Source organism: Euleptes europaea, chromosome 21 (genome assembly GCF_029931775.1).
Source record: "Euleptes europaea isolate rEulEur1 chromosome 21, rEulEur1.hap1, whole genome shotgun sequence".
Classification (NCBI taxonomy): domain Eukaryota; kingdom Metazoa; phylum Chordata; class Lepidosauria; order Squamata; family Sphaerodactylidae; genus Euleptes; species Euleptes europaea.
The window spans coordinates 5,027,342-5,040,397 of record NC_079332.1 but is presented as its reverse complement, the minus strand read 5'-3'; the positions used below and the strand labels follow the sequence as shown (position 1 = coordinate 5,040,397).

The 13,056-nt window shown below is 49.5% G+C and overlaps 1 protein-coding gene across 1 annotated transcript; it reads right to left on the bottom strand.

The window, feature by feature from the left end:
• Positions 1 to 309: 309 nt before the first annotated feature.
• Positions 310 to 1,161, bottom strand: PERCC1 (proline and glutamate rich with coiled coil 1). Its single transcript, XM_056866483.1, has one exon. The coding sequence runs from the start codon at positions 1,159 to 1,161 to the stop codon at positions 310 to 312; it is 852 nt and encodes a 283-aa protein (XP_056722461.1).
• Positions 1,162 to 13,056: the final 11,895 nt, after the last annotated feature.

The window sequence follows — 13,056 nt, the reverse complement described above, 5'->3', positions numbered from 1 at the left end:
AAACATACAGTTTGAGAAGGGAGACTCCCATAACACAGGAGGGCTCCCCGCAAACATGCGAAGAATAAGACTGACCCTCCCACCCTCATTTTTTAACCTGTTACGTATTGATCCCCCTTTATGTACCCACAGGACAGACTGCAGGGTTCTTTCCTCCTCTGTTTCATCCTCACAGCAACCCTGTGGAGTCGATTAGGCCAAGTGTGAGCACACGGGCTAGAGTCATCCAGTGAGTTTTGGGCAGAATGGGGATTTGAGCCTGGGCCTGCCCGGTCCCTCTTTAACACTTCGCGAGCTCCAGTCGAGCCTTCATACGCCACTGAAATGGTCCATGTCCACCGCCCGCCGGTGGATCTCGCTCGCGAGCTCTCGGCTGGCTAGAAGTCCCTCCTGACTGGTTTCAGACGTCCAGTTGGCCAGAAGGTCGCTGAAATCTGGAGGGTTGCTGTTGAGGATACCTATGGGACTGTGGGACGGCTCCTTCCAAAAGGACTGGGGAAGCTTCCTGCTTTGCATGGGGGTGACGTGGGCGTACTTCCTTTCCACCCGCGGGTTCCTGTCTTCTGAGGAGGCGCAACACTCCATGTACCGGCACAAGCCGTACTCAAAGAGCTCGGCCAGAGGCCCCAGCTTCCTTGTCCCATCTTTGCCACAGAGGCACCTCCACAGCGGTGGATCCAGTTGCGCCGGGGTCTTCAGGGTGTCCGAAAACTCATCCCCTTCCTCCGGCTCCCCGCTCTGAGAAATCCTGACCAGGTCCGTGTAGTACAAGACCCGTCCCGACAGCAGTGGGGCGCCCCGGTCGTCGTAGATGTTGCGTGGGTCCCCGTCTTCGTCTTTGCCCTTCCTGCCAAAATACCTCTGGATGTCGCCGCTGATGCGTTCTGCGAACTGGAGGAGCTGCAGGGTCATGTCCGAGTTGCTCAAACTGGGCTTGTCTGAGGCCACCCATCCCCCTTGACCCGGACTGAGGCTTCGTGGACTGTCCTCTAGTTGCATACCTTCTCTTTCGTCGTCTTCTTCCTCTTCCCCCTCCATTTCTTCCTCCTCGGATGAGTCTTGGAAAACCATCTCATGGCAGGTGGCAGCGGGCAGGAATGAATGCTGGAAGGCCGCAGGCAGCCGAAATTTGCTCAGGTTCTGTATGACGCCGGCTGCCATTTTCCGTTCCGGTACTCGATCTAGACTAAAATAACAGCAGGGAGACTAAAGCATTAGTTGCCTTCCATCTTACCTGGTGTATTTTCATTCAGCTTTTCTGCTGCAGCAGGGACCAGTAACCTTTTACTACGCAAGAGCCAAACTGCATCAAAACTCAGTGCTGGATAGCATTAAAAAAAGGTCAACAGAGAGACAGTATAAGACATCCTCCGGGTGATTCAAAGGAGGATCTGAGATATTGAACAACAAACAATGATTACTGGAGCGAACAAGACCTGTTCACCATGTGCTTTTGGCCTCGCTTACACACAGGTCATGGCCCAATATTTTCAAGTAGTTCTCCCCCAGCAGCGTTCGGCCTTCATGTTGGCCAAGCTGAAATTCATTTCCTTCGGCTATGGTTAGGGGCAGATATAAGAAAGTACCACGTGAGAAAAGGTTTTGTAGTTGTCATCTTAAAGAACCAGACTCTGTCCATCATATCCTCTTGCGCTGTCCATTTTTCATTCAACAGCGTTCACAACTAATTAACCCTCACCTTCAAGTTCCCAAAAAATTCAGCAGACAAGAGAATCAAATTGTTATCGACGGATAAATCCCTGGAAGTCACCGAGCATGTCGCTGAATTTCTAGAAATTGTCATAAAGACAAAGAGAGAGAGAGAATGATGGTATAGGACAAGAATTATGACCATAGAGATGTATTAGTGTATTTGTTATTAATGGGTCCAGATGATTTTATTACCTAGAAATATGAGAAGGAGATCCTTTTTAATGTTAGTTATATACTGATTTTAACCGATTGTCATTTAATGTTGGAACAGGTTGGTTTTTTTCCTTTTAAGGCACCTGTATAAATGCATCTGCCAATACAGTTATTATGCCAATAAAGGTTCATGTATGTGAGGCAGTATAAGAAAGCCCATCTGCACAACCAAAAGAATGCAACTGAACATTACTGATAATTGGCACATTACTGATAATTGATGGGTTGATTAATAATCCACAAAGTTTCCACAGCCCAAACAGTGCCTGTTTGGAGTCCTTTATTAGGAAGTGGTACACATAGTAACCACAGTACTTTATAAATCAATATGTTTGCTCATTTTAGTGCACTGGCATAAATCTGCACACGGTTTGCGCTTGGAATTATTAGCCACTATTCACCTTGATAATTTCCCTTTCTGTAAAGCATCTCTAAGGAGCCCTCTGGTCCAATCGAAATCTTTGCCTACCATCCCCTTTCACGTACTGGCCATTTTAACATCCAGTTCCCGCCTGGCAGAAAGTGCCATCAAGTCACAGCAACTTATGTCGTAGGGGTTTTCAAGGCAAGAGACGGACAGAGGTGGTTTGCCAATGCCTGCTTCTGTGCCGTGACTTTGAACTTCCTTGGTGGTAGGGTTGCCAATCTCCAGGTACCAGCTGGAGATCTCCTGCTATTACAACTGATCTCCCCCTGACAGAGGTCAGTTCCCCTGGAGAAAATGTCCGCTTTGGCAATTGGACTCTATGGCACTGAAGTCCCTCCCCAAACCCCACTCTCCTCAGGCTCCACCCCAAAAAACCTCCCGCCGGTGGCAAAGAGGGACCTGACAACCCTACTTGGTGGTCTCACATCCAAGTACTAACCAGGACATACCCTGCTTAGCCTCCGAGATCTGATGAGACCGTGCTAGCCTGGGTCATTCAGATGCCTACCTACTGTTCCAATATACCTTCTGAACGTTTCGTTTCCTTTGTTAAAGACCGGTATTTGGTTCTTAGCTGCGAGTCCTGTCCTTTTGACCTGGAAAACTTTTTTTCCTTTAATCCCATACATGTGGAACCCATCGCGCCTGCAGGGTGGCGATAGATAGATGGGGGGGGTATTGAGGGCAGGGCTTTGTTGGCAGGCTTGTCTGTCCACCCTGTTGTGCCAATTTTGGACTGTGGCTACAGCTTTTGGACTGTTGCTACGGTCAGTTGCTACCTGTGGCTTTTGGTTTCACCTAAACGCAGGCCCTCAGTGTGGTGTAGTGGTTAAGAGCAGTGGTTTGGAGCGGTGGACTCTGATCTGGAGAACCAGGTTTGATTCCCCACTCCTCCACATGAGCGGCGGATGCTAACCTGGTGAACCGGGTTGGTTTTCCCCGCTCCTCCACATGAAGCCAGTTGGGCAAGTCACAACTCTCTTAGAGCTCTCTCAGCCCCACCTACCTCACAGGGTGTCTGTTGTGGGAAGGGGAAGGAAAAGTGATTGTAAGCCGGTTTGATTCTCCCTTAAGTGGCAGAGAAAGTCGGCATATAAAAACCAACTCTTCTTCTTCTCACATTAGTAAATTAATGCATGCAGAATTACTGGTGCCTCTAAACTCCGTATCTAAAGTATATCATTGCGTCGATAAGCCTGCATTCAAAAGTGGGGGGGAGACAAAATCCACCCTGTTCATTTGTTCTAAGCACCCTGATTCTACAAACAAAGCCGTAGTTAAAAGATGCTAATGGGCAGCCACTGTATTGAACATTGGCATTGTTTTAAAGCATTGGCCTGCTGAGAAATCTACTATGCCCAGATACAAAAGTTGAAATTAATTACTCCATCTCCTTCGTTACTGATAAAAATTGCTCAGAGCCCGGTTCTCTTCCCAAGGATAACATCATAACACCCTTCCCTGTTACATCAAAAATACCTGGCCATACCCTCTATCCATTTATTCTGTGATTGGACTCTTTGAAAGCCTAAAAGGCAGTTATTTGTCCTCATGGTTAAAGATCCACTTGAACAACACCGTCATTCTTCAGTGTGTGATCAACAAGCGAAAAACGTACCTCAGCCTTTGCACGGTGTGGCAATGTGCTACGTGGAGCGTTAGAAGAAGGAGGAGAGGTGGTTTTCATACACCCGCTTTTATGTGCCTATAAGGAGTCTCCAAGTGGCTTACACAATCGCTTTCCCTTCCCCACAACAGACACCTTGTGAGGTAGGTGGGGCTGAGAGATTTCGGGGAGAGCTGTGACTGGCCCAAGGTCACCCATTTGGCTTCATATGGAGGAGCGGGGAAACCAACCCGGTTCACCAGATTAGTGTCCGCCGTTCATGTGGAGGAGTGGGGAATCAAATGGGTTAACCCTGCCTCTCCCCCCCCCCGCTTCTCCACTCTGAATGGACCCCTTCCAAAGCAGCATGTCAGAATTATGTGCTAAGGAGTAGGGAGAATGGGTTCAAATGCCTGCTCGACCATGAAGCTCAGCAGATGATTTGGGGACATTGCCCCTCTTTCAGCCTAGCCTACCCCACAGGGTTGTTGTGGGGATGAAACAGACAGGGAGGACCGTGTACACTGCCAGCAGCACCTTGTAAGAAGGGCAGAATAGAAATGTGGTATGTCCTTCCCTCTTCTAACTCGTGCACATGTGTGTAAAATTCAGTGAGGTTTTCCGCCAGGAAGCGGATTCCATGCTTGGGACCTTCAGGATCATCTAACACTGTCATTAATAGGGTAATCTTATGCAGAGTAACGCCAATCTAATCCAAAGTGTAACTCTGCACAGAACCGCACTGTTAAATACTACCCCAAGTCACAAAGCAGCAGCTCCTAGGCATTTATGGTTTCATTTAAAGGGTCCCTTTGGTTAGTCGCAGGGGTGGCAGACAACAGGGGCATAATTCCAGACTCCAAGTAGGACATGCATCCCATTTTTTATCGCTCCTCCATAAAAAAAAAAAACCAAAACCCTGCATGCAAAAAGCTAGCACCCCAGCTGAAAGGCTACATTTCTCCCTGCAGTGCTGTTCTCTTACAGAAGTAGGGAGCTTTTAAAATGTGGGAGCCATTTGACCATACAGCACTCTCACACACGCAACCGCAGCCCACAGTCCTGCCTCCTGAGCGATGCGTCTCTTAGGGAGATCCCAAAAACCTTGAAACCAGTCCTCTCCTCTCCCGCCTTCCAAGCCTGCGCTGCTTACCTGGACCCCTGTGGTTCGAGCTACTCCTTGGCCATCTCAGCCCTTCCGCCCCGGGGGTCTGAAGTATTTATAGCGGAGCTCCCAAACTGGGCGCTGGCAAATATTTAGTGGCTGTATTGTAATCGTAGACTCGGTAAACAAAACTCTGGTTTGCTTTAGCGCCTGGCAACCGGAGAACACCGCAGACAAGGAGGAGGCGAGGATGGGAAACAGGGCTCACCTTAATGGCTCACTTCCTGGGGGATTCTCGAGTGTTATTCCTGCCGATTCACCTATTAGGTCCACAGGCCCAGCTGCCCAGGGCCCCCCACCTGTGTTGACAGAGGGCTCTTATCTCCCGCGTCGATTTGGAGACTAAATCAAGCCTCGTCAAATAGGCGTAAAATTAAATTTCACGGTATTTTGACTCCAGGAGTAGGCATCATCTTCTGAAGAAAGCGATGCTCATCGAACAGCCTTTGTGCAAATAAAGGATGCCAGGCCACGGCAGAAGAGGGAGAGAGAGAATAGCAACAGAACAGGGTCTTCCAGTTAGAAACCCCTGTGTGAAAATGCTCCATTGTAGTAGTGGCACAACTAGATATTTGGGGGGGTCTTTGTGTACCCCCGCCTTTTTAACCAGCAATTGCAACCCTGTGTGAAATTCCGCAGTCCACTTTGAGCAGGCTTTTAGAGACGAAATAAAGCGCTTCTTCGCCCAATGTACAAAGTCGCTTGCGGAACTCACTGCCGCTAGATGTAGCCATGGCTGCTAGCTTAGGGCTGAACCAGGTAAGTCTCTGGGAGTTGGAGCTCCCAGTTTTTTTAAAAAATGCAGCTACCAGCCATATTAGAAGGGGGACTGATTCGGATTGGGACTGAGACGAGATTTTAAACATCTCCCCTCGTGTCAAACAGCACCCAACCAGGTTTCCCTGTAAGGCTTACAAGCGAGGCATAGAGGCCAAAGCTGTTCCATCTTGTTGTCCCACACACACACACCGGTAGCCACAGGTACACTGCCTCTGAACATGCAGGTTCCATTTAGCCGTCATGGCTTCCAGCTATCGATAGACCTCTCCTCTGTGAATCTGTCTACACCCTTTTCAAAGCCTGCTGAACTAGTGGCCATACTGTGGCAGTGAGTTCCATAAGTCAATCGCTCTTTGAGTGCACTATTTTCTTCCCGTCTGTCCTGGATCTAATGCCCTCAGCTTCACTGGGTGCTCGTGAATTCTAGTGTTACGAGAAAAGAGGGAGGAAAAGGGAGTTCTCTCCCTCTCTCTCCGTTTTCTCCACCCCAGGCGTCATTGCTCCCCTCTTCCATCAGCTTGCCTCTCGTCTCCTTTGTAAGGCTGCCAACTTCTCACCCACCTGACCAGCTTCTCTGTCTTTCGGGTGCAGCTCCGAGATCGGCAGAGATAGGCCAGCGACCATCCTTGTCCCCACCCCACAAAAAAAAGGTTTGCCTGGCAGGCTCTATCGGTCCGTTTTGGGGTCAGCTGGCAACTCTAAACCCATCCCACCATTTCTTGGATTAAACTAATTAGCTCCCCCCCCCCAACAATCCATCTGCACTTCTTCTCTTCTTCCGAGTTTTGGAAATGATCTTCTCTTTGGCCGAGAGAGATGCCAAGAATGTCGGGGGGGGGGGGGGAACAGGTGTAGAGGATTCTTTGCACAGCTGTTGGCCCAGAGAGCGAAAAAGGCCCCAGTGGATCTTGCCCCTCCACCACTGCATTCAGAGCCCCCCTCCCCCCACCCCAATCTTGGGGAACATGTTAAACCTTTGCCACATCTTTTTCTTTTTAAGCTCTCAGTGTGGGTGGGGAGGAGAGCGAAAAGCCCCGGCGTTTTATCTAAAAGGGCAATGGTTAATGAACACCTGAAATCTCTCTCTCTCTCTTTTTTTTAACCTCGATCCATTTCCTGTCCTTCTCTCCGCACTGGGTCCCTAATGGGCTGATAATAACGGTGCTGCTGGTGTGATTCGCCTCCCTTTCTAATTGATTTATTGGAACTCATTTGTATTGTAAATCGCAGGTAGCAACCTAATTATTTTATTTATGGAGCCCTCAGGATGTGTACGCTGCGGAGAAGCTTTGTAGTCATCCTGGGTGTCTGCCCATGTACAGGAAACAGATTTCTGGAGCACAGAATCATAGAGTTGGAAGGGACCACCAGGGTCATCTAGTCCAACCCCCTGCACAATACAGGAAATGCACAACTACCTCCCCCACACACACTCGGTGACCCCTACTCCATGCCCAGAAGATGGCCAAGATTCCCGCCCTCTCATCATCTGCCTAAGATCACAGAATCAGCATTGCTGACAGATGGCCATCTAGCCTCTGCTTAAAAACCTCCAGGGAAGGAGAGCTTGCCACCTCCAGAGGAAAATGTGTGTTGGGGTGGGGTGGGGGGTAGTGTAGTATCTCCTGGAACAAACCAGTGTCCTGGTGCTGGCAATTCAGCTTGTGGGACTGGGAGAGGACATTCCCTGAACCTGCCACTTAATGTGAAGGCTGACATAACATTTTAGAATGGTGGGAGTCAAGGGACAGGCCTGTGTGGTTCTCTTTTCTGCCCTGGGAGTGAACTCTGGTGGTGGTGGGGGGGACAGTTCTGGAGTTTTACTGCTTCATTCAGTTTGAATTGGGGGGAGGACCAGTTGAGGTGGGCACCTACTGGCTATCATCAGTAACATCATCAGTAATTTCTTCCCCCATCCCAATCCTTGCAGCAGTTTGCAGCATCTATCTGTCTGTCTGTCTGGTAATGGATGAATGCAAATATGTGCGATTTTTGAAAAAAGAAAAGCAGATGAAAAAGGCATGCCAAATGAATGAGATGGGAGGCAAGACTAAGGAAGCGGCTGGCTGAGACAGCATTTGACTCGTTGGTATGTATATCTGTAGTATAAATTGAGATGACCATTATGTCACCTCTTAAGACGAAAGTGGATGAGATGCTGCACTTGTCAGTGATCCCATGAACACATGAAAGCGCCCTTATACTGAATCAGCCCATTGGTCCACCAAGGTCAGAGGTCTTTCACATCACCTATTACCTGATCGGCCCAGGCTAGCCCGATCTTGTCAGATCTCGGCAGCTAAGTCAGCCGTTGTTAGTACTTGGATGGGAGACCACCAAGGAAGTCCAGGGTCGCTATGCAGAGGAAGGCACTGGCAAACCACCTCTGTTAGTCTCTTGCCTTGGAAACCCAACAAGGGGTCACCAAAAGTCAGCTGCAACTTGACGGCACTTTACACACGCATGCTACCTGATCCTTTTAACTGGAGATTCTGGGGATTGAACCTGGGACCTTCTGTGTGCAAAGCCAGTGCTCTGTCACTGAGCCATGGCCCTTCAATAGCATCCTAGGGAGGGTGGTAGTTCAAACTGTGGCTGTGGCTTGGAAGGGGGCCCCTCCCAGCTTCTGTGTGGATAAGCGGGGTGGGGGGAACACTTCTTGTGTGTCTTCTGCCGTGAACTCACTGCCCTCTCTCCAGCTACCAGACTTCAATGCGGGGAGAATAATACAGGCCTGTTTTTCACCCACTGCTGTAAGAGACAGGAATTTAACACCTGAAGGGGTGGCATTTTAAAAGCCAGTCTTTTGAGGCCTGGTTGCTCCAGGGACAAGAGAGAGACGCTTCTCCTTCCCCCAATCTTGGGGATTGAGAGCTCAGCCTTGTCCCCGGCACCCTTCTGCCACTTACGCGAGTGACGTGGGGAACCAGCCCCACATGGGAGCACTTAGCCTTCTCCAAACATTCTCACTGGCAACCCTCCCACCTCAACGGAGCCTATCTGGCTCCTTTGCCCGCTGGACAAACAAGTTTTAGATACACAGACAGATCCGAGCAGCAACTGATAAGGCGAGGCCGGTCATCAGCCCTCCAATATGCTGTCCTGACGTCACTGCTGCTTTGCCACCCCCTCTTGGGACATAACAGGGAGGGAACGGGATGCAGATGCGAGATGGGGGGGGGATATGGTGGAAGACATGTAGTTGACACCCAAGTGAGCAGGGGTAGATCACGTCCCTGAAAAAGAGGAGTCCTCCTCGAAGGTCCCTCTTTAATTTAGCTCCTCTTTTGTCAATCCGTACAGCATGGAAGTTACACTGGAAACTGATGTCAGTTTTTATCCCAAAAACCCTGGGGAGTGAAGTTGAGTGAGGGCGCTGAGAATGCTCTGTTAAAAGAGACCTTGTTGGGATGTAGGGTTGCCAACCTCCAGGTACTAGCTGGAGATCTCCTGCTATTACCACTGATCTCCAGCCAACAGAGATCAGTTTACCTGGAGAAAATGGCCTCTTTGGCAATTGGACTCTATGGCACTGAACACATGATTATACTGAGTCAGACCCTTGGTCCATCAAAGTCAGTATTGTCTGCTCAGACCAGCAGCGGCTCTCCAGGGTCTCAGGCAGAGGTCTTTCACATCACCTACTTGCCTGGTCCCTTTAACTGGAGATGCCGGGGATTGAAACTGGGACCTCCTGCATGCCAAGCAGGTGCTCTACCGCTGAGCCACGGTCCCGCCTGAAGTCCCCTCCTGAAGTCCCTCCCCTCCCTGAACCCCGCCCTCCTCAGGCTCTGCCCCAAAAATCGCCAGGTATTTCCCAACCCGGAGCTGGCAACCCTATTAGGCTGGCATCAGGGGGCAGCGTGGTCTGTTGCTGGGGCCTTGGGAGGGCCCGCAACTGCAGAATTTTTGCTGGTGATCATCCCCCAAGGCCACCGGCCACTTCCACCGGTCTCAGCCCGCTGCCTTTAACAGATTCTAAAACTCCAGGGCCTAAATCGACTGTCTGAATGTAGGATCTGCAACTGCAGGTGACGTCAGCAAAAGTCACTTTGTGGTCTTTGGTAAGAAATTAATTTTGCCGCCCTGTCTTTGCGAAGCAAACATGGGGAACTGTACTCCAGATTACTTTCCTTTACTTGTAGCCTCCTTCTGTCCATACTAGTGCGTGGTATAAAAGGTCCACGGATGGAGTAACCGAAAATGGTTTGGGACCCGGATATCTGAAGGATGCACGACTTCCTAACCTTCCCTGGAGATTGTCACCTGAGGTCTCTCTTTGCCTCTCTCCTTTTTTCAAAGGTGAGATGAAATACAGCATTGCCTTTTAAGTTGTGGCCCCTGAATTTCGGAATGCTTGTATGCCAGCCCGGTACTGGTTGTCCCATTCAACGATTGTTTTTGCTTTTTAAGTCTGCTGTTTTTATCGTCTCCCAATTTCCTTTTTATCGTTTGCTTGTTTGCTGTATTTTATTGTCTTTCTGGGCAAAGACTTCTTTATTCTTTCAGACACTGACATGCGTGTCTTGATTTTGTAATCTGCTGGGTTCCCCCCCCCCCCCGCTGCTTCCAAATTGCCAATTTAGTGTTGTTGTTTTGCTCTGGGTATTTGGTGATCTGTCTGGGCAAACACAGGTTTAAGGGGTGTGTGTTTAAAGTGAGCGTTTTGAATTTAAGCCTGCTGTTTTTATTGCTGCGTTTTGAAGAGTCTAGGGAGAGGGGTATCACACTCCTCCTTGAAGGATTTAATAATTAGCTAGAAACCCCTCAGATCCTGTGGTCCCTGGGGGCTGCTTGTACTGCTGGTTGGGTGTGGCCAGCCCCAAATGCCTAGCCTCGCCCTCAAAGAAAAGAGGGTCAGGAGTTGGAGGCTGCCCATCCTGAACCCTCCACTTCTGTCCAGGCCATTTGATTATTTATTTTCGAGATTAAGCCACCACCCGGCCCTTGACGGCACAAGGCAGGGAGATGGAGCATCTGCTGAGGCATCTGCTTCTGTCGGGGCGGCCTGGGGTTTCCTCATAAAAAAAGCACCACTCGTCGATCTGTCAAGCCCGGCTTCGGTCTTATCGCCATCCCGTCGGCTCGGAGGCTGCAAGGGTGCCTCTGGGCAAGGGGCTGTGGCTCTAGCCCCGCGGGAGGACTCTGGGCCCTCTCCTTGGTCTCCGTGCAGTGGGGGAAAAATCAATAGCGGCAATATGTTAGCACTCCAAGCAAGCAGCATAAATATCATGCCAGCCATTAACCTCAGAAGCACCCTGGCTCGCCTCTGCCCATTAGAAAGAGCATTAGACAGGAGCAATTGCATTGTCCATATTCACCAGGATCCGTCTCTGGGCTAGCTAATGGAGGGTCAGATATTTTTGGTCAGGATAGAGCTTGCTTAGAAATATCGGCGCATAGTAGACTGTTGGACCAAGGCCAGCAGGATTTTGGTTCAATCCCCAAGGACCTTAGTCTAGGTGTGCTTTCTCTCTCTCTCACATCCTGACCTACCTTACAGGGCTGTTGTGAGGATAAAACAGAGGAATCTCCAGGAATTTCCCAACCCAGCACTGGCAACTCTACTGCCTGTATAGCCTTACAATGTCCCAACCAATTCATGGCTGAAGTCGAGGAAATATTCCTTGGCTTTTAGCCCTGCCCTTCGTCCAAGGAGCTAAGGGCTGGCATGCCTTTTTCATTTTATCCTCATATGTGCATTTTATTTCCGCAATGTCCCCGTTAGATATGTTAGGCTGACAGTGGGTGACTCACCTACAGTCACCCACTGAGCTTCATGGATGAGTGGGGATTTGAACCGGGGTCTGGCTGGTTGTCTAGCTACTCCACCACCCTGTCTCCCAAAACCCTTATCCTCCACCTGTGCTATGTTGATGAGGCCTTCATCATTTGGACCCCACGAAGGGGAAACTCCTGCAAGAAAGGATATTGGGATTTAACTCGTAGCCTAACAGCAGCTGGAGTTTGGAGCAGTCAGCTTGATTTTCTGGACTATTTCGGCAGACAGAAAACCCCACTTTTCGAGCTCCTAAATGTGTATTTACCAGTAGCCACTCCAGAGTACACCACACAATCAATTGTCTAAAGCCAAGCCATACGATACAACTGCTACATGTATTTACCAATAGCCCCTCCAGAATACACCATGCAATCAATTGTCTAAAGCCAAGCCATACTATACAACTGCCATATGTATTTACCAGTAGCCGCTCCAGAGTACACCACACAATCAGTTGTCTAAAGCCAAGCCACACGACAACTGCCACATGTCCTTTCAACAGGGACACACGTCTAAAGGATTGACCAGACATTCCTACTGAGGCATTACTCAATTAATAGGGGGAAAAACACATTAACAAGACCTTTGGTGGTACTCACTACTTCTTCAGGTGAGGTATTGCAGCCTGAACAGTTGCAGCTTGTTGTAGGTCGTGTTGGGGCCCAGCCTCTTTCGCCCTGACCTGGATGGCCCAGGCTAGCTTGATCTCATCAGATCTCAGAAGCTAAGCAGAGTTGGCCCCGCTTAGTACTTGGATGAGAGACCATAAAGGAAGCACAGGGTCGCTACGCAGAGGAATGCAATGGCAAACCATCTCTGCTAATCTCTTGCTTTGAAAACCCTACTGGGTTGCCATAAGTCAGCTGCATCTTAACAGGACTTTACACACACAGAGAGAGCCCTTTTCACTGCTTATCAAGGAATGGCAGAACTAGGGATGCCAGATTTGGCTTAGGATATGCCTGGGGATTTGGGGTGGTGTCTGGAGGAGGGATTTTGGGGAGGGTTTAATCTAGAATTGACATCAAGGCCCGCTAACCTTTTCGAGCCTGCGCACACCCTTTGGAAGGCGGACACAGCATGGTGGGTACAGCCACAAAAACGATGGCCATAAAATACTGCTGGAGGTGGTGCCAACGGCAAAATAGCTGCCACAGCTTACTTTCAGCCACACAGTGAAGATCCTTCTGCTGCGGAGGCAGTGACCGATGAGAAATAGAATAGCCAATTTCAGCTTGGGAAATTCCTGGAGATTTAAGGGGTAGGGTTTGAGGAGGAGGGAGCTCAGGAAGGATATAATCTCCCTCTAGGACTTCACTTTCTCCTAGACTGTATCGTCTACTATAGAGTCCACCCTTCAAAACTGCCAT